Here is a 21,025-nt window from a genome sequence, read left to right as displayed (position 1 = left end):
GTACTTGCATCACTGCTTCAATAAATCAGATAATTAGGAACCTGGTATTATTTGTTTAACTAAACAATTTATAGGGCTGTACCATTTCCAAAACTGGCTATCAATATAATCAATGCTGGTAAAACAAAGCCGCATGCATGTCCATAAAGCCTATGAACTTTCTAAGCCATCCATTCCAAATTGCAAGCTACAGAACTGATGCTGCACAGATTCCAGAGCTTTGGCCAAACAGTAAAGAATTATGGTAATGTGGGATCATTTTGCAGATCTTTAGGGAGTCTCTCGATTCCTTTTTACTAGAGCTGGTCAGATTCAGTAGTGACCCATCAACAGCAGAACTCCCTTTCTACCAGAAATCAGGGAAACTATGGATTCTAAAATGTAAGATCCATCTCTTTACAAAAGCCTTTCACCCCTCAATAACAAGCATGGCCTAGAATCACTGCCATGGAGCTAGCATTCAGAAACTCCCAAGTGCTTTAATCAAGTGTCAGTGAGGGGACATAGGAAGAAGCAACCAATTGGCAGAGAGTAGGAATAATCTAGTGCGAAGTAGAACATGCCCACATCTTTGGCCTCACCCTACCCCAGGGGTGGGCAAACTTTTTGGCCTGAGGGCCACATCTGGGTATGGAAATTGTGTGGTGGGCTATGAACACTCATGAAATTGGGGGCTGGGGTGTGGGAAGGCAGAAGGGCTCCGCCTGGGGGTGCGGGCTCTGGGGTGGGGCTGGGGATGAGGGGTTGGGGGTGCAGGAGGGTGCTCCGGGCTGGGATCGAGAGGTTCGGAGGGTGGGTGAGGGATCAGGGGCAGAGGGTTGGGGCACCGGAGGGGGGCAGGGTCAGGCTCCAGGTGGTGCTTATCTCAAGCAACTCCCAGAAACAGCAGCATGTCCCACCTCTGGCTCCTATGTGGAGATGCGGCCAGGTTGCTTTGTGCGCTGCCCTGTCCGCAGGTGCCACCCCTGCAGCTCCCATTGGCTGCAGTTCCCAGCCAAAGGGAGCTGTGGGGGCAGAGCTTGGGGTAGGGACAGCGTGCGGAGCCCCCTGGCTGCCCCTATGCATAGGAGCCAGAGCGGGGACATACCGCTGCTTCCTGAAGCTGTGCGGAGTTGGGCAAGACCCTGACCCAGGTTCCTGGCCGGAGCTCAAGGGCCAAATTAAAACATCTGGAGGGCTGGATGTGGCCCCTGGGCCATCGTTTGCCCACCCTTACCCTACCCCATTGCTGCTCCGACTTTTGAACCCAGCTCCTGCTATGGGGTGGGAGGGAAGTCCCTCTGTTCTCAGGAGTTTCTGCTCTGCTTCCCCCAGCCCATGTGACTTGAGGGGAGTGGAGGTGTTTGGGGCCTTGTGCCACAGGGTCTCCCCAACAAAGGTTCAGATTGGACTCTAAGTGCAATAGTCTACCCCAGTTCTGGGTCTTGTAATTTCACTGATGTCAATGTAGGATTGGCAAGTCTCCCCAACCTGGATCAGTTCGGATGATAACACCACATGGATCTATCACTGCACATACAACATGGTAAAAACCAGTAAAGGGGAAAGCTGCAACAAGTATGATTTCACTGTCCATTGGACAGTAACATCACATTTGATGCGCACCCACACAAAAATCTAGTTAATGTTAGTTTCTGAAAACGAGGTCTGAAAAAAACATCATGAATTGCTCCTGTTCTGCCACAAATTACTTTCCAATTTATTCTAGTCTTAATGTTGCTTTCCCCCATAATTATTTAATACAGTTTCAGTTAAACATAATTCACATCATTCATGAAACCAAAAGTCAGAACGGTTATCTTTCCCTTGCTAGATGTTTTCTAATTACAGTCCTTTGCTTAATATATCCCAACCTCATGTATATTTGAAAACTGTCAAGGAATATTTCTTTTTTCAAAATTACGGATGAGTTCTGTTTGTTATACTTTAATATTTTCCCAATCATTTCAGCCTTCATCTACCCAAGTAGCAATTGACTTATTAAAATTTCATTTCCCTGGGTTTAATAACTTGTATATTTTGAATTCACTGGCTTAAGTAGCAAGAGAACACAAAAAGGTATATGTAATTTTAAAGGCCTAGAAGGTACCTTAAACTCTATAAGTTGTGCACAATAAAATGATGGCAGTGGGCAATGCTGATGGCACAGTTTGTATGCACAATCAATATACACATGCTGGTATGTTCAGAATCGCTGCAATTATTCAGTGTCGCCTCATGGCATTCAGATAAGATATCATAGTGAAGGTTTCAGATAACTGAGGAAATATTAGTAATTAGTAAACATTAGGGGACATGATCTTATTTCAGGTAACAAGGTATTTCAGATCATAGAGAACTTAACCAAAGTTGTCAAGTCCAGTACAGGTTTCAGGGTAGCAGCCGTATTAGTCTGTATCCGCAAAAAGAAAAGGAGGTCTTGTGGCACCTTAGAGACTAACAAATTTAATTGAGCATAAGCTTTCGTGAGCTACAGCTCACTTCATCAGATGCATTCAGTGGAAAATACAGAGGGGAGATTTATATACACAGAGAACATGAAACAATGGGTGTTACCATACACACTGTAAGGAAAGTGATCACTTAAGATGAGCTATTACCAGCAGGAGTGGGGGGGAAAGGAAGAAAACCTTTTGTAGTGATAATCAAGGTGGGCCATTTTCAGCAGTTAACAAGAACGTCTGAGGATTAGCGGGAGAATAAACATGGGGAAATAGTTTTACTTTGTGTAATGACCCATCCACTCCCAGTCTTTATTCAAGCCTAAGTTAATTGTATCCAGTTTTCAAATTAATTCCAATTCAGCAGTCTCTCGTTGGACTCGATTTTTGAAGTTTTTTTATTGAAGAATTGCCACTCTGTAATCGAGTGACCAAAGAGATTGAAGTGTTCTCCGACTGGTTTTATAATTCTTGACGTCTGATTTGTGTCCATTTATTCTTTTATGTAGAGACTGTCCAGTTTGGACAATATACATAGCAGAGGGGGATTGCTGGCACATACCACATTGGTAGATGTGCAGGTGAACAAGTCTCTGACAGGGTGGCTGATGTGATTAGGCCCTATGATGGTGTCCCCTGAATAGATATGTGGACACAGTTGGCAACGGGCTTTGTTGCAAGGATAGGTTCCTGGGTCATTGGCCAAACTGGACAGTCTCTACGTAAAAGAATAAATGGACACAAATCAGACATCAAGAATTATAACATTCAAAAACCAGTCGGAGAACACTTCAATCTCTTTGGTCACTCGATTACAGACCTAAAAGTGGCAATTCTTCATCAAAACCCTTCAAAAACAGACTCCAACCAGAGACTGCTGAATTGGAATTAATTTGCAAACTGGATACAATTAACTTAGGTTTGAATAAAGACTGGGAGTGGATGTGCCATTACACAAAGTAAAACTATTTCCCCATGTTTATTCCCCTGTCCCTCCCCCCCGCCCCCGCTGTTCCTCAGACGTTCTTGTCAATTGCTGGAAATGGCCCACCTTGATTATCACTACAAAAGGTTTCCCACCCACCCCCGCCCCGCCGCTCTCCTGCTGGTAATAGCTCACCTTACCTGATCACTCTCATTACAGTGTGTATGGTAACACCCATTGTTTCATGTTCTCAGTGTATATAAATCTCCCCACTATTTTCCACTGAATGCATCTGATGAAGTGAGCTGCAGCTCATGAAAGCTTATGCTCAAATAAATTTGTTAGTCTCTAAGGTGCCACAAGTCCAGTACAGGCTCAATCCTGCACCCCTTACTCACATAGAAATAGTTCTATGGATTCTCCCACTGGCGTTTCTCCTGCTAATACCAGGTCTGAATTTGGCCTACTGGGCAAAATTCATCCCTTGTATAACTCCAGTGTCTTAATCAGATTTCATGTCAGAAAATTTAGTGGATTAGATCCTAAACTGATGGAAATTGGCATAGGTTTACTGAAGGCAACAGGGCTGTACTGATTTACACCATCTTAGAATCTGCCCCAGTATATGAAATGACATTTCATGTTGTCAAAATAAATCTTATTAAATACTAGGGTTCCCTTTTAGGAAAAAATTGCATCAGCCTACCAAGAAATATTTCCGAAGTGAAATGCTCTGTTTAGCTCTTCTTGTGAATGATGCTTTAAAAAAACAAGGGAAAGAGACCTCAGGACTCCAGTATTGCTACATTTGTCTTCAGTTCACTAACAAAACCCGCTGTTGCATATCTTCCTTCTAACCTCCCAACAGCACCACTATATCTCAATAGAAAACAGCTTTGCTATGAACAGTCCTTGTTTTAGGACAAGCTGCAAAGCAATAAAACTGAATTCAGAGTCACACAAAGATTATAAATGCTGTGCTTATATCCTAGATACATGCAGGAGAGTTTTACTTAGTAAATATCATGTAACTACACAGTCCTTACATTTCCCCACACTATGGCAACTGCACTTAATAGGTCTAGATAGATAGATAGATTGATAAGTCCCAATCAGACTGCCAAGAGCAATAAAAGGATGGCACAAAACTGGGTGACTTGGCAACAAAATGGCAGATGAAATTCAACTTTGATAAATGCAAAGTAATGCACATTAAAAAAGATAATCCCAGCTATGCATATTAAATGATGAAGTCTAAATTAGCTGTTACCATTCAAGAAAGAGTTCTTGGAGTCATTGTGGATAGTTCTCTGAAAACATCCACTCAATGTGCAGCAGCAGCCAAAAAAGCGAACAGAATGTTGGGAATCATTAAGAAAGGGATAGATAATAAGATAGAAAATATGATATTGTCTCTATATAAATCCATAGTATGCCCACATCTTGCATACTGCATGCAGATGTGGCCGCCCCATCTCAAAAAAGATATACTGGAATTGGAAAAGGTTCAGAAAAGGCAACAAAAATGATTACAGGTATGGAACAGCTTCCATACGGGGAGAGATTAATAAGACTGGGCCTTTTCAGATTGGAAAAGAGACGACTAAGGGGAGGATATAGAGAGGTTTATAAAATCCTAATTGGTGTGGAGAAAGTAAATAAGGAAGCGTTATTTACTCCATCTCATAACACAAGAACTAAGGGTCACCAAATGAAATTAATAGGCAGCAGGTTTAAAACAAACAAAAGGAAGTATTTTTTCACAGAACGCACAATCAATCTGTGGAACTCCTTGCCAGAGGATGTTGTGAAGGCCAAGATTATAACAGGTTCAAAAAAGAACTAGATAACTTCATGGAGGATAGGTCCATCGATGGCTATTAGCCAGGATGGGCAGGGATGATGTCCCTAGCCTCTGTTTGCCAGAAGCTGGGAATGGATGACAGGGAACGGATCACTTGATGATTACCTGTTCTGTTCCTTCCCTCTGAGACACCTGGCATTGGCCACTGTCAGAGACAGGATACAGGGCTATACGGACCTTTGGTCTGATCCAGTATGGCCGGCTTATGTTCTTATGTCTAAAATAATTAGTATATCGGAGCTGCTTACCGGTTTACAGAATACATAACATAATATAATCTTTTTTTCTGAGTTGTTACTGTTATGCAAATGGTCCAGCATTGCACCAAGGATGTGGGGCAGTTGGATGGGCTGTAGTTTACATGAGATGTTATGCTAAGATCATGACCACTTGTTTTTCAATAGTAACAGCATGAACCCAGGTATCCTGACAAAACTCCCCTTTGGATAATTGCATTCTGCTTCCCAAATACTCCCTTTAGTTTAACTGGATGCTTCTTTATTTTGTGTCTTAATTCTTTACATATTGTGGGTACATGAAAGGAGCTTAATAACAAAGATAAAATTGGTTTTCAGCTGTCCTATGTTTCTTTTCACTGTTAAGTGGCTAGTCAAGGTGCTTTTGATTAAAACTGTTATAGAAAGGTAAGATACTAGGTGAATAACCTGTCGTTTGGAGGATGCATGATAATGACCAGATGCTAATGTGCCTGATCTGCTGTACAGTCTGACTATGACTCATTGTTTTGTAGGGTCATAGTGCCTACTCCTTCTGCATTGGAATTAATGAAACTGAATTTTAAGGTCCCTTGATTTTAAGGAACCTCACAGCTCCTTTATCAATTCTAAAGGTCTTCTTGTCTGTTCATTCTAAATTAAGACTTCACCATTAAAAATCTGGTTAAAGAACAGCCCAGCTTACTGCTGTTCTGTTCATTTTAGTTATCTCTGAACATTACCGTGAAGGGATCATTAATCCACACTCTCCTCCCTTGCTTCGCATTTTGCCTCAGTCCAATCTTGAAAAAAGAAGTGAAAGAAAATAAAGTATTTTCAAAAATTAGCTCTTGTTTAAATACACCACATGAGTAAGTGAATGATAAGAAGAAGAAAAAAAACCTCACTTCAAAACCCACATCCCCATAATACAAATCTTAAACTTCATGAGAATCAGAGAGAAGTTGCAAGACACTTTCATAGATCTAAGAACCATTATGATGATCTAGTCTGACTTGCATAACACAGGCCAAAGAATTTCACCCAGCAGACAGGACTAACAGAAGGGCACAGGAGGCCAAAAAAACACTAAATCTCAAAAATTTAGGGCAGGGACACTGATTGTGGGTGGGGTTTGCAAATTAACTCAGCCAGGGCCTAATTCTGCTCCCATTGAAGTCAATGGGAGTAACAGTGCACTGATACAGCAAGCATACCACTGATCCAGTGAACAGATAGGCCAATGATGAGTGCTTTTAAAACTACCACTCTGTATGCCTTGTTTCTTTGTCCAGATGCTACTTAAAGACCGCTACCCGATTGGTAGATTTGGTTATAAAATAAAATAAATAAATATAAATATAAATATAAATATAAATATAAAATAAAATAGAGGAGGACTGATTTTCCAGATGTGATCATTGAGTTTGTCAATACTCTTTCACTGACTTCTTAAACAAAACGAGATGCTCACGTATTTTTGTTTGTTTGGAGGGGGCATTAAATGGGTGCTCAGCTTTTTTTCTCATTTTGCTCCCAGAGTGCTTTGGGCATCCAAGCCTGGCAAACTCCCATGCGTCCATTCTAGGAGAGCTGAGGCTATGGAGCTGAATGAGGGAAGTTACTGAATTGATAAAGAGGCAAGATGTACCAAGTCACAGCAGCCTAGGCTAACTACAGAGGGGCATAGTGCACTACTAAAAGCGGTATTTAATATAAACCACCCATATGGTATCTGTAACACTTCTTGAGGGTACCCATGGTTGAGGCACCTCGCTAGCTTCGTGCAAGGAAGTCTTGTCTGTACCTGCTAGGGGTCAGCTCCCTAACTCCCCCAGCAACCACAAGCTCTCCCCACACACCCCAGGTAAGCAATAGGAGCACTCCAACCCCGATCACACTGAGCGTCCCCTTGAAGTGTCTAGCCCCTGTTCCACTGGGCACTCGTAGATCCGCTACTCTCAAAGGAATAGAACACACCAGCTAACCAGTTACACCTTATACCACAGCTCCACCTAACACACAGCCCTTAGATTTGTGTACAATGAAAACATGTAAAAGATTATTTAACAAAGAACAGAGATTCTAGAAGAAGCTAGAAGAGATTTGCACACCCTGCATGTAATCATAGAATCATAGAATATCAGGGTTGGAAGGGACCTCAGGAGGTCATCTAGTCCAACCCCCTGCTCAAAGCAGGACCAATCCCCAACTAAATCATCCCAGCCAGGGCTTTGTCAAGCCTGACCTTAAAAACTTCCAAGGAAGGAGATTCTACCACCTCCCTAGGTAACGCATTTCAGTGTTTCACCATCCTCCTAGTGAAAAAGTTTTTCCTAATATCCAACCTAAACCTCCCCCACTGCAACTTGAGACCATTACTCCTTGACAAACACCTACAAGATCTCTATCATGCATTCCTACAACTACAATACCCACCTGCTGAAGTGAAGAAACAGATTGACAGAGCCAGAAGAGTACCCAGAAGTCACCTACTACAGGACAGGCCCAACAAAGAAAACAACAGAACGCCACTAGCCATCACCTTCAGCCCCCAACTAAAACCTCTCCAACACATCATCAAGGATCTACAACCTATCCTGAAGGACGAGCCATCACTCTCTCAGATCTTGGGAGATAGACCAGTCCTTGCTTACAGACAGCCCCCCAATCTGAAGCAAATACTCACCAGCAACCACACACCACACAACAGAACCACTAATCCAGGAACCTATCCTTGCAACAAAGCCCGTTGCCAACTCTGTCCACATATCTATTCAGGGGATACCATCATAGGGCCTAATCACATCAGCCACACTATCAGAGGCTCGTTCACCTGCGCATCTACCAATGTGATATATGCCATCATGTGCCAGCAATGCCCCTTCTGCCATGTACATTGGCCAAACTGGACAGTCTCTACGTAAAAGAATGAATGGACACAAATCAGACGTCAAGAATTATAACATTCAAAAACCAGTTGGAGAACACTTCAATCTCTCTGGTCACTCGATCACAGACCACAGAGTGGCTATACTTCAACAAAAAAGCTTCAAAAACAGACTCCAACGAGAGACTGCTGAATTGGAATTAATTTGCAAACTGGATCAAATTAACTTAGGCTTGAATAGAGACTGGGAATGGATGAGTCAGTACACAAAGTAAAACTATTTCCCCATGGTATTTCTCCCTCCCACCCCACCCCCCCACTGTTCCTCTGATATTCTTGTTAACTGCTGGAATTACCTACCTTGCTTGTCACCATGAAAGGTTTTCCTCCTTCCCCCCCCCTGCTGTTGGTGATGGCTTATCTTAAGTGATCACTCTCCTTACAGTGTGTATGATAAACCCATTGTTTCATGTTCTCTGTGTGTGTGTATATAAATCTCTCCTCTGTTTTTTCCACCAAATGCATCCGATGAAGTGAGCTGTAGCTCACGAAAGCTTATGCTCTAATAAATTTGTTAGTCTCTAAGGTGCCACAAGTACTCCTTTGCTTTTTGCGAATACAGACTAACACGGCTGCTACTCTGAAACCCGACTCCTTGTTCTGTCATCTACTACCACTGAGAACAGTCTAGATCCATCCTCTTCGGAACCCCCTTACAGGTAGTTGAAAGCAGCTATCAAATCCCCCCTCATTCTTCTCTTCCGCAGGCTAAACAATCCCAGTTCCCTCAGTCTCTGCTCATAAGTCATGTGTTCCAGTCCCCTAATCATCTTTGTTGCCCTCCGCTGGACGTTTTCCAATTTTTCCACATCCTTCAAAACTGGACACAGTACTCCAGATGAGGCCTCACCAATGTCGAATAGAGGGAAACGATCACGTCCCTCGATTTGCTACCAATGCCTCTACTTATACAGCCCAAAATGCTGTTAGCCTTCTTGGCAACAAGGGCACACTGTTGACTCATATCCAGCTTCTCGTCCATTGTAACCCCTAGGTCCTTTTCTGCAGAACTGCTGCCTAGACATTCGGTCCCTCGTCTGTAGCGGTGCATGGGATTCTTCCGTCCAAAGTGCAGGACTCTGCACTTGTCCTTGTTGAACCTCATCAGATTTCTTTTGGCCCAATCCTCTAATTTGTCTAGGGCCCTCTGTATCCTATCCCTACGCTCCAGTGTATCTACCTCTCCTACCAGTTTAGTGTCATCTGCAAACTTGCTGAGGGTGCAATCCATGCCATCCTCCAGATCATTAATGAAGATATTGAACAAAATCAGCCCCAGGACCAACCCTTGGGGCACTCCACTTGATACCAGCTGCCAAATAGACATGGAGCCATTGATCACTACCCGTTGAGCCTGACAATCTAGCCAGCTTTCTATCCACCTTCTAGTCCATTCATCCAGCCCATACTTCTTTAACTTGCTGGCAAGAATACTGTGGGAGACTGTGTCAAAACCTTTGCTAAAGTCAAGGAACAACACATCCACTGCTTTCCCCTCATCCATAGAGACAGTTATCTCATCATAGAAGGCAATTAGATTAGTCAGGCATTAGTAAAGCCCTTGGTGAATCCACGCTGACTGTTCCTGATCACTTTCCTCTCCTCTAAGTGCTTCAGAATTGATTCCTTGAGGACCTGCTCCATTTTTCCAGGGACTGAGGTGAGGCTGACTGGCCTGTAGTTCCCCGGATCCTCCTTCTTCCCTTTTTTAAAGATGGGCACTACATTAGCCTTTTTCTAGTCGTCCGGGACCTCCCCTGATTGCCATGAGTTTTCAAAGATAATGGCAAATGGCTCTGCAATCACATCCACCAACTCCTTTAGCACTCTCGGAGGCAGCGCATCCAGCCCCATGGACTTGTGCTTGTCCAGCTTTTCTAAATAGTCCCGAACCACTTATTTCTTCACAAAGGGCTGGTCACCTCCTCCCAATGCTGTGCTGCCCAGTGCAGCAGTCTGGGAGCTGACCTTGTTTGTGAAGACAGAGGCAAAAAAAGCATTGAGTACATTAGCTTTTTCCACATCCTCTGTCACTAGGTTGCCTCCCTCGTTCAGTAAGGGGCCCACATTTTCCTTGACTTTCTTCTTGTTGCTAACATACCTGAAGAAACCATTCTTGTTACTCTTAACAACTCTTGCTAGCTGCAACTCCAGGTGTGATTTGGCCTTCCTGATTTCCCTCCTGCATGCCCGAGCAATATTTTTATACTCTTCCCTGGTCATTTGTCCAGTCTTCCACTTCTTGTAAGCTTCTTTTTTGTGTTTAAGATCAGCAAGGATTTCACTGTTAAGCCAAGCTGGTCGCCTGCCATATTTACTATTCTTTCTACACATCAGGATGGTTTGTCCCTGTAACCTCAATAAGGATTCTTTAAAATACAGCCAGTTCTCCTGGACTCCTTTCTACATCATGTTATTCTCCCAGGGGATCCTGCCCATCTGTTCCCTTAGGTTGTCAAAGTCTGCTTTTCTGAAGTCCAGGGTCCGTATTCTGCTGCTCTCCTTTCTTCCCTGTGTCAAGATCCTGAACTCGACCATCTCATGGTCACTGCCTCCCAGGTTCCCATCCACTTTTGCTTCCCCTACTAATAGGGGAATCTCCTATTCCTACTAATTCCTACTAATAGTAGGAATCTCCGCACCAGCTCAAAATAGGTTGAAAGTGAGGGGCAGACTTGGGAAGCAATTATTAGAACCATGCTTATGTAACCCACACACCTCCTGGGTGTGGTGTTCTGTTCCATCTAGTGGCACCAAGACCACTTAAAGAGAGAGATAAAATGAGTCTGCTCTATAGGCTTAGCTAACAGCTAGTTGGCTTTTAGCTCATGCTGTGAAGGCTCATGCACTAAGCTCCAGAGGTCCCAGGTTTGATAACACCCACCGACGACCAGGGTCTGTCGACACTACACTTACACAGATTGAGTGAACCACTCATATGAGGTGATGGTCTAGCCTAGAGGCTAGAATAGCAGCCAGGACAATGGCACAATAGTTGAGGGTGTGAATTCCATTCCCCAACCCACTCACCCCTACATTCTTTGGACAGAGCCAAGTGAATCAGTTACTCTGGATTCACTGGTGCAACTGAATGAAAAAATTGAGCAATCATTTCTCTAACCTGTCATTGCTTGGGACACAGGCAGATGGAAACAGTACACAGTAGGTTAAATGATGATCAGAATCAAGGGATAAAACAACTTCCCCTAAAACAGTAAAGAGTATTAAGGAGATTGATAGGAAACTAATGGCAATTAAGTTTTACCAGAAGGACATGTATAAGAATAAAAATCACATCAGCATATAAAAGAGGCAGAAAAAGAAAAATTAGTAATGTGCAGCACAGATACACAGGTGCTTAGCAACCAAAAGATAGGTCAAATTTAAAGACCTTCAAGAAGCAATGTGCCATACCAATCCAAAGATAATCGTAACAACCATTCCATTCAAGTAAATGAAAGTTAATTTCTTTTACATTTCTCAGAACTAGAACCGGTCTTCAATTTAAAAGATAGCTAAAACATTTTTACACATAATGCTTGTGATATTTTAACAACATACTCATTGGAATAGTATTAACGTAAATCTCTGCATACTAGCTATAGGACAAGTCAGAGATATGTCATGAATGCAGCACTCCAGCTTGTGGATGAAATGGAAGGTGCCAGTTGAAGATTATTTGTGGATAATGAGACATGTTCTATACTTAAAGGCTCATAATCAGCACATTTGTATGCCATAGTTCAGCCTAAATATCAGTGCACAGTCAGCTATATACTATCTCACTGTCTAGAATTGGACTGGACAAAAGAAAACCACAAATGAGTGACAGGGAGTTATGCCTGCATCCAATTGGCTATCTCTAGTAAATGCTTCCTTTGTATCTCTCCCCATTGTGAAATCTTATTCTAGGCAGTTTTGTAGCACATATCCTGTCCCATACACCAAAGACTATTATAATTAAGAAGTGGTTGGCACGAATTGTGTGTGATCTATGTGCTCACAATCACTACATTTTGCTTATAGTTTCTTTTCTATAGACAACATGCCACATATCCCTAAATATATTTCTTTTAATCATCTAATCATCAGTCCATTTATGTAACATTTCTGACTTTTATTGCAAAAACATAATGATACTGTTCCTACAGATGTCCCCCTTCTGAATGCAGATTACCTGTAAATGCTTACAAATCAGGCTTAACCGCTCATTTAGTTCTCCTCCAAAATTAAATGACAAAAGAGGATGGAGGATTACTTCAGATAAAATCATTTTTGAGCCTAGAAATATTTTTACTCTCTCCAATTTGTGAAGTTATTTTGTAAGTGCACAAACAAAACTATTAAATCTCAGTATGAACGAAGCTTTTGTTCTAAACACAAGAACAAACAGCCAAATTAGGTTCAAAGCTGAACGCTCTGCAAAAAAGGGCTGAAAGGGTAAACCTTCACTTCCTATGAGGGTTTTTTAAGTGCTCTTTACACTAATCAATTTCAATGCCTGATAATTACACAGTCCACCTCCAACACACCAAAACACAAGGCCTAGTGTACAAGATGAAGACCCATTGATACCTTACATTTCCTATCATGTCTCCCGCTGAGGCCAACACCTGATTCTTAAGAAGTAGGTGCAAAAAAACCCCATATTGTACATAGTCAATTGTATAATGCTTCTGGAGGCGAAGCTCCTTCCTGACCGCTTCAGGCAACAGGTTTATGCCCTGAAGCCTGAAGCTCAGTTGCTCTTAGCATACTTTACATAACGGCAAGTGTTATCAATGGTCTGAAAACTAAAGCTGCATGCATTTGGGGTGTTATGTTTTGTGGGTCAGGGAAGCCGGCGTGGCGAGAAGAGAAGGGAGTGGGCAGCAGGCCCTGTGGCTGGGAAATGAATAGAGCAGCCAAGCTGAGCAACTAGTACAGGGCGACCAGGCGCCTCTGGGCAGGGCAGGGTATTCAAAGATGCTCAAGAACACAACCACCTAAAGAAGCATCTGAGCGTGGAACGGGATTCAGGGCCTCCCTCCTCCCAACTGCTCCATCCCCTTGTTCTCTTTCCCACTCCCCGCCCTGGGGCTGAGGAGAAGGGGAGCAGGAAGGGCCTGAGCCCCGGGTGGCGGGAACGCCTGTAAAGCCAGTTTTCAGAGTAGCAGCCGCGTTAGTCTGTATTCGCAAAAAGCAAAGGAGGACTTGTGGCACCTTAGAGACTAACAAATTTATTAGAGCATAAGCTGTCGTGAGCTACAGCTCACTTCATCGGATGCATTTGGTGGAAAAACTGAATGCATCCGACGCAGTGAGCTGTAGCCCACGAAAGCTTATGCTCTAATAAATTTGTTAGTCTCTAAGGTGCCACAAGTTCCTCCTTTGCTTTTTGTAAAGCCAGTGTATCTCAAGTGAACGGGAGTGATCCTGCACGAGGTACCAGGGCCCCACGTTTCTTTCCCCAGGCCTGGTCCTCCCTCCTGACTAATATCCTGCTTCCCCTCCCCCTCTATCACCTTCTCTCCCCGCCCCCTCCCCCCCTTACCTCTGGCGAGGCCTCGCCCAGGCTGAACTACATTCCCCACAATGCTCCCTGTCCTCGCGAGAGCTGGCGGAAATCTCGGGGCGAGGCGCGGAAGTTCCCGTAGCTTGGAGACGGTGCCCGGGCCTGCCCGCGACTGACTGGACGGAGCCGCCGCCATGGCCGAGACTGACCCCAAGACCGTGCAGGATCTCACCGCCGTGGTGAGGGGCCCGGGCCGGCCTGAGGAGGCGGCGCAGCGGGCGGCTCCAGGCTCAGCCTTCACCCCGCGTGGGGCGGTGCCGGGAGTCCTCCTAGCTGGGCCCGGGGCACCCAGAGCGGCCCAAGCAGGGGGCGGGGAGCAGTGACTGAGACCAGGGGGGCTAGGGAATGCCGGGGGGGGGGGGCGCGGACCCCCACGAAATAAGACCATCAGGAGCGACTGGATCGTGGTAACGCCTCCGCTCCCGGCCCCCGTTACACTCGGTGTGGTTACCCGGGCGGTGCTTCGCAGCTCAGGGCCATTCAGGCAAGACCCGGTGCCCCCCAGCCTACTTGAGATCTCGTCACCGCGTTACAAAAAGCATCCGACGGAGAGAAAAGGGCTAAAACCCGACTCCTCCCTCGGCGGTATGGATTTGGTACCGTTCCTTTGCACCCCCCATTAGCAGCACTAATCCTCAGGCCTGCCCAGCTGCGGGAGCCATGGTAGAGAGATCAAAGTTACCCAAACGCACAGGGGGGCTTGGTGTCCAATCCAGGATGACAACATCGGTGTTCCCAAACCACTCCCCTCTGGCTCCTGTAGCTTTTTTTGGGGGGGGGGGGGCAGAGGTGCTGGGTTAAACATTGGTTTGTGCCAGCATTGTCCTTGGTGTTCTTTTGGGGACATTTCAGTGGGATGGTTTCCCCAAACCCAGGTATTTGGCTGCTATCCCCCTTCCCCTGTCAGTTTAATCGGTGTCACAAGGCTCTTGGTAGGTGTCTACCTGCAAGAGTAGTTCAGAGCGAGTCGTGTAATTTTAGAACTTTGTGTGTGTGTGTGTGTGTGTAAGAGCGAGTTGTATTTTGAAAATATTAAGCACAAACAATTGTGTTTTCCTCAAAGTCTTCTGTGTCTGAGATACACAATGATTGTGTGGCTAAAGCCCAATAATTCTGTACAGATACAGACAGACATCATCTTCCTCTCCCTAAATTTGTTAGTCTCTAAGGTGCCACAAGTCCTCCTTTTCTTTTTGCGAATACCGACTAACACGGCTGCTACTCTGAAACCTGTCATTATGCAAGGCACTGAATTTAGCCATATAGAGTGGAAATCTGTCAACTTCATGAAAAAACTCGTACAGATACAGACAGACAGACATCATCTTCCTCTCCATAAATTTGTTAGTCTCTAAGGTGCCACAAGTCCTCCTTTTCTTTTTGCGAATACAGACTAACACGGCTGCTACTCTGAAACCTGTTTTTGACACTGACTCAGTTTGTAGACCTCAGAGAAATTACTCAGCCTAGCTTTCTTCATTTGTATAATGGGGGATGTTACTTACCATAGTTACATGTAGAGGGCTGCTTTGTGGTTTTGTGAGTGGTGGTGGAGTGCTTTGTCATTTTGTAAAGAAAGGTGCTGCATAAGTGCTGTATTATTTTTGGCATGAAGTTCCCAGAGTAGTTTGTGTTACTTTTAACATTTGATCAATGCTGTCCAAACGTATGATTTTGTGTGAAACAAGTTGAGCTCAACAGTGACTGCATTATGCTAAAGTATTGTAAAAAGGGATATTTTGATTAAGTAGTTAATTTTTTTTTTTTTTTTTTGCCCTGTTAGGTACAGACACTGCTTCAACAGATGCAAGACAAATTTCAGACTATGTCTGATCAGATCATTGGAAGAAATATCCTTTCTTGTAAAATGCCTCTGATGGAGGAAAGTTTACGAATATTTATGTATATTAAATTCTAAACTTGCAAGTGAGATTTCTAAAGCCATTGTAACGATGTGTGAAGCTGTGGTCAAATGATACACTTTAGTAGCAGTTTAAATGTTACAGTTCATTTTCTTTAACTCAAACTAACTTGATGACATGAGTTGTCGCATTGACGACCTGGAGAAAAACATTGCAGACCTCATGACACAAGCAGGAGTGGAAGAATTGGAAGGAGAGAACAAGATGCCCGCTACTCACAAGAGTTAAGTGAGTGAATTGTTTATCAGCTTTCTGAGTGAAATCCTGGCTTGAAATGGTAAAAATCCCATGTACTTTAAAGGGGCCAGGATTTTACCTTTGATTTGTGAGTCAGAGTCTGAAATCCCCATAGAATAATTCTGAAAGTGCTGTAATGAAAAATTGTATTTTGTCATGCAGTGAGCTATGCATTGGTTTGCTCTCTTTAGCAAAGGATACAGAAAAACTGGATACAGAAAAACTGAAAGCTCCCACCAACCTCTTCAGACAGGCTGTTTTTTTTTTTAAGTGAAAAGTGATACAGAATATTAGAAGTAAAAATAAAAAAAATACAACATATTAAGGGAGAAAAGTGGTGAAACGGCTTCACATGGCTTCTACTGTTGATTCAGCCTGACACTGTACAATTAACGTTTGAACAAACTACACTATTAAATGCTCCCTTCACCATCTAATTTAATTGCTTGAAACCTGTCTGCCTCCCTGGCAGTACGACCAGTATGTGTTACACAATTGGAAGTGGATACTCCAACTGCTTTTCAAGCAACAGCTAAGTAAGGTATGGCTTCTGACGCAGCAGATAAATAAATTTAAAGAATGACAAAGTCCCCACTAAGAAAATCTCATGACTAATTAAGGGTGTTGCAGATCATGGACTGTTTGAAGCTACTGTGACAATGCTCACCCTATGCATGGGCTTTAATTAGTGGGATAAGTTTCATGGGCACTGAGATTTCACTGAGTTAGGCCCCAAAAGTCCATTTTTGTAATTATAGGAGGGCAATTGATTGAACATAGTAAAGCACTAATTATACCAATGCAAGACTGTAAATTAGCAGTGGTTTTATGGTGACTAGTGAAATGCTTTTGGAATAGTTTCATAACTTCAGGTATAGATCAAGATAACTTCTCTCTAATGCTGTTGTGGGCACTATCTGATTTAAGTGGTTGTTAGTTTAGGCTATGCTTTCACCTTGAATACCAGATGAAATTTATTTTCTCAAGATGTTAAGACAAGAAAGTGAAGTGAATATAAGTCTTGATCTGGCAAACTCTTACCCCAGTTTTACTCATAAGTATTTCTGTTGAATGATATTGGATTATTCATGTGAGTAAAATTAAGCATTTAAGTAAATGGTTACATGATTTATACTTTAGTTGCCCCAGAGTTTAGCTTTTACTCTGAAATCTGATAATATTGGAATTTTACACTTCTAGGTCATAGGATTAGGATATGGAATCCCGTAAATGGAGAAGTCTCTCACTCTTTCCAGTCTATTTAATTTTTTTTTTTTTTTTTAGAAAGCTTGGATGGAGCTTGACTTTTTGAATCCCACAATTATTGTATATCTGCTGAGCATACTTATCTAATGAAATCCCTATTAATAGTAATATTCTGTCTTCCCCAACAGGTTGCCAGTAATTTAAGATGAATGCTGGAATACACTTTTTTACAAGTCCACAGGATTACAGAACAGTTTTTTGCAACTGGTGTATGTAAAAGCATTTTATATGGTTATAGAGCTTGCATTCCTAATGTATATGGTATAGCTAGATTTAGGTTAGTATATTTTGATTTATGTAGTGGTTTCACACTTTTTGAATTGTTACAAGGATCAATTGTATTAAACACATTTGATGGATCTTAACTAAAACTACTGAATTTGAGTGGATTTTTTGTGAAGACGTTTATTTTTGTTTACTATACTTTTCTAATAATTTCATTTTGATGGCTAAAAAAAAATCGAGTGATTTCTGTCAAATTGAAAAGCTACTTGTCATATGGTAACTTAACACTTTTCAGGAGTGAAGCACAAGATTGAAATGGAGTTATAGTTATATTGAGATAGCATCAGTCATTGTACCAGTACAAAATGATATATTAGTAATGTGTTTAATACACACAGTAAAAAGAAAAGGAGTACTTGTGGCACCTTAGAGACTAACAAATTTATTAGAGCATAAGCTTTTGTGAGCTACAGCTCACTTCATCGGATGCATTTGGTGGAAAAAACAGAGGAGAGATTTATATATACACACACAGAGAACATGAAACAATGGGTTTATCATACACACTGTAAGGAGAGTGATCACTTAAGATGAGCTATCACCAGCAGCAGGGGGGGGAAAGGAGGAAAACCTTTCATGGTGACAAGCAAGGTAGGCTAATTCCAGCAGTTAACAAGAATATCAGAGGAACAGTGGGGGGTGGGGTGGGAGGGAGAAATACCATGGGGAAATAGTTTTACTTTGTGTAATGACTCATCCATTCCCAGTCTCTATTCAAGCCTAAGTTAATTGTATCCAGTTTGCAAATTAATTCCAATTCAGCAGTCTCTCTTTGGAGTCTGTTTTTGAAGCTTTTTTTGTTGAAGAATAGCCACTCTGTGGTCTGTGATCGAGTGACCAGAGAGATTGAAGTGTTCTCCAACTGGTTTTTGAATGTTATAATTCTTGACGTCTGATTTGTGTCCATTCATTCTTTTACATAGAGACTGTCCAGTTTGGCCAATGTACATGGCAGAGGGGCATTGCTGGCACATGATGGCATATATCACATAGGTAGATGCGCAGGTGAATGAGCCTCTGATAGTGTGGCTGATGTGATTAGGCCCTATGATGGTGTCCCCTGAATAGATATGTGGACAGAGTTGGCAACGGGCTTTGTTGCAAGGATAGGTTCCTGGGTTAGTGGTTCTGTTGTGTCTTGTGTGGTTGCTGGTGAGTATTTGCTTCAGATTGGGGGGCTGTCTGTAAGCAAGGACTGGTCTGTCTCCCAAGATCTGTGATAGTGATGGCTCGTCCTTCAGGATAGGTTGTAGATCCTTGATGATGCGTTGGAGAGGTTTTAGTTGGGGGCTGAAGGTGATGGCTAGTGGCGTTCTGTTGTTTTCTTTGTTGGGCCTGTCCTGTAGTAGGTGACTTCTGGGTACTCTTCTGGCTCTGTCAATCTGTTTCTTCACTTCAGCAGGTGGGTATTGTAGTTGTAGGAATGCATGATAGAGATCTTGTAGGTGTTTGTCTCTGTCTGAGGGGTTGGAGCAAATGCGGTTATATCGTAGCGCTTGGCTGTAGACAATGGATCGAGTGGTATGATCTGGATGAAAGCTAGAGGCATGTAGGTAGGAATAGCGGTCAGTAGGTTTCCGATATAGGGTGGTGTTTATGTGACCATCGCTTATTAGCACCGTAGTGTCCAGGAAGTGGATCTCTTGTGTGGACTGTTCCAGGCTGAGGTTGATGGTGGGATGGAAATTGTTGAAATCATGGTGGAATTCCTCAAGAGCTTCTTTTCCATGGGTCCAGATGATGAAGATGTCATCAATGTAGCGCAAGTAGAGTAGGGGCATTAGGGGACGAGAGCTGAAGAAGCGTTGTTCTAAGTCAGCCATAAAAATGTTGGCATACTGTGGGGCCATGCGGGTACCCATCGCAGTGCCGCTGATTTGAAGGTATACATTGTCACCAAATGTGAAATAGTTATGGGTCAGGACAAAGTCACAAAGTTCAGCCACCAGGTAAGTAAGATGCTCTTGGATACTTAATGTCAAGCATAAAGAATCAATTTTTTACTTATACTCCTAGCATTACTTTACCTACTTATGTTGCCATGACTAAGAACTGAAATATGATAAACATCCCTCCAAAGGTAAGCAACCACTGTAGCTCAAATAGATTATTCGTTTAGAAAGCTGAGGTGCTATTAAAAAATCCCATGATGAAGGGTTTGTAATATTAGCTGTAGCTTGTAATAATATTGCAAGACACTACAATGAAACCCTGCTAGTGTACGTCCATCAAACAGTATCATAGTTGAAAAATATGCATCGAAGTAATGGTCTGTTACAATAAGGCACTGTCTAGGAAATGCTAGGTATCTGGTCTTTGAACATAAGTCATTGGCTCGCTGTATGAAACTAAGTTGCTAAGATGAGAAGCGGAGTATTCAGGAATCCTGGAAAAGGAGGGGATCCAGTTATCAGGGTTATAAAATCCTGCTACTATGTGAGCAACAAATAGCTGGGAGTTTTCATAATACCCTGTTTTAGAAAGTGTGTTTGGTAACTTTTCTCTTAATCATACTTTTCTCCAGTTTTACCTGGTCCTTAAATTCCATAGTCAGAGCATTTGGAAATCACAAATGTTTGTCTAAAGAATCTTTCCATACAATTTCACTTCACCATTATGAAAAAAATGGCTCTGATCAATGCTAGGATGATACTGTAGGACTGCTACAATACCTCAACAACTTGTTTGAGAGATTGGCCACTAACAGCATAAAGCAGATATCGTGCTAGCTGTTTATACCACACTTAATGCTGGTATGAGTGCCTCTAAGTTAACTTCACTGGAATTATGAAGGCATTATGTAGGTGTATGTCATTTCTTAAGACAGGGAAAATTGTACTGAGTTCATAGTAATGTTAGAAGAAATTGTGATTGTAGGAAATGTATTCTGTACCACCAGCCTTACATTTGTTGTACGGTCATTAAAATATCTAATAAAAAACTTAAATGGTAACTTACAATAGTTAGATCACATGTAATGTAAAATACTGTATGCGCCTACACAAGAGCTTTTAACTTGGACATTGTACAAATCTCAAAGGCCTTGGCAGGGATATTTCAGCTACATTAAGTGTAATGAATAATTTATGATGTACACTTATTAATCTAGATTTAAGAACATATGAAATTCAATATTATGGAAATTATATCTGTGTGTGCTTCCAATACTATGGTAAAAGGTCAAGTTAAAATTCAGTGTCATTTTAATTCTCAGATGCTGGTATTTTTATATGAAGACATTAGCAATAACCTTCTATAGACAAAATCAGATTTGAATTTCTGTGCAAAAGTTTGTCAGAGAACTGGTATTAGAATTTTTCCTTGAAGTGTAAGTAAATTTCCTCATCAAAACATATTTTAGTGGAA

General features: G+C 42.4%; 1 protein-coding gene across 2 annotated transcripts; it reads left to right on the top strand.

Moving 5' to 3' along the window:
* The first annotated feature begins 13,974 nt into the window (after positions 1 to 13,974).
* HSBP1 (heat shock factor binding protein 1) lies at positions 13,975 to 17,745 on the top strand. 2 transcript variants are annotated; one of them, XM_038368932.1, is made up of 4 exons: positions 13,975 to 14,128; positions 15,733 to 15,799; positions 15,981 to 16,095; positions 17,503 to 17,745. In XM_038368932.1, exons 1-4 carry the CDS (start codon positions 14,084 to 14,086, stop codon positions 17,516 to 17,518), a joined length of 243 nt encoding a protein of 80 aa, XP_038224860.1. In that variant the 5' UTR covers positions 13,975 to 14,083; the 3' UTR covers positions 17,519 to 17,745. The 2 variants fall into 2 exon arrangements, with proteins under 2 accessions (XP_038224860.1, XP_038224861.1); XM_038368933.2 differs by having other exon boundaries at positions 15,981 to 16,099.
* Positions 17,746 to 21,025: the final 3,280 nt, after the last annotated feature.

Source organism: Dermochelys coriacea, chromosome 12 (genome assembly GCF_009764565.3).
Source record: "Dermochelys coriacea isolate rDerCor1 chromosome 12, rDerCor1.pri.v4, whole genome shotgun sequence".
Lineage (NCBI taxonomy): Eukaryota > Metazoa > Chordata > Testudines > Dermochelyidae > Dermochelys > Dermochelys coriacea.
Note: the sequence above shows the minus strand (reverse complement) of the source record. Positions and strands in the feature narration are given on the sequence as shown.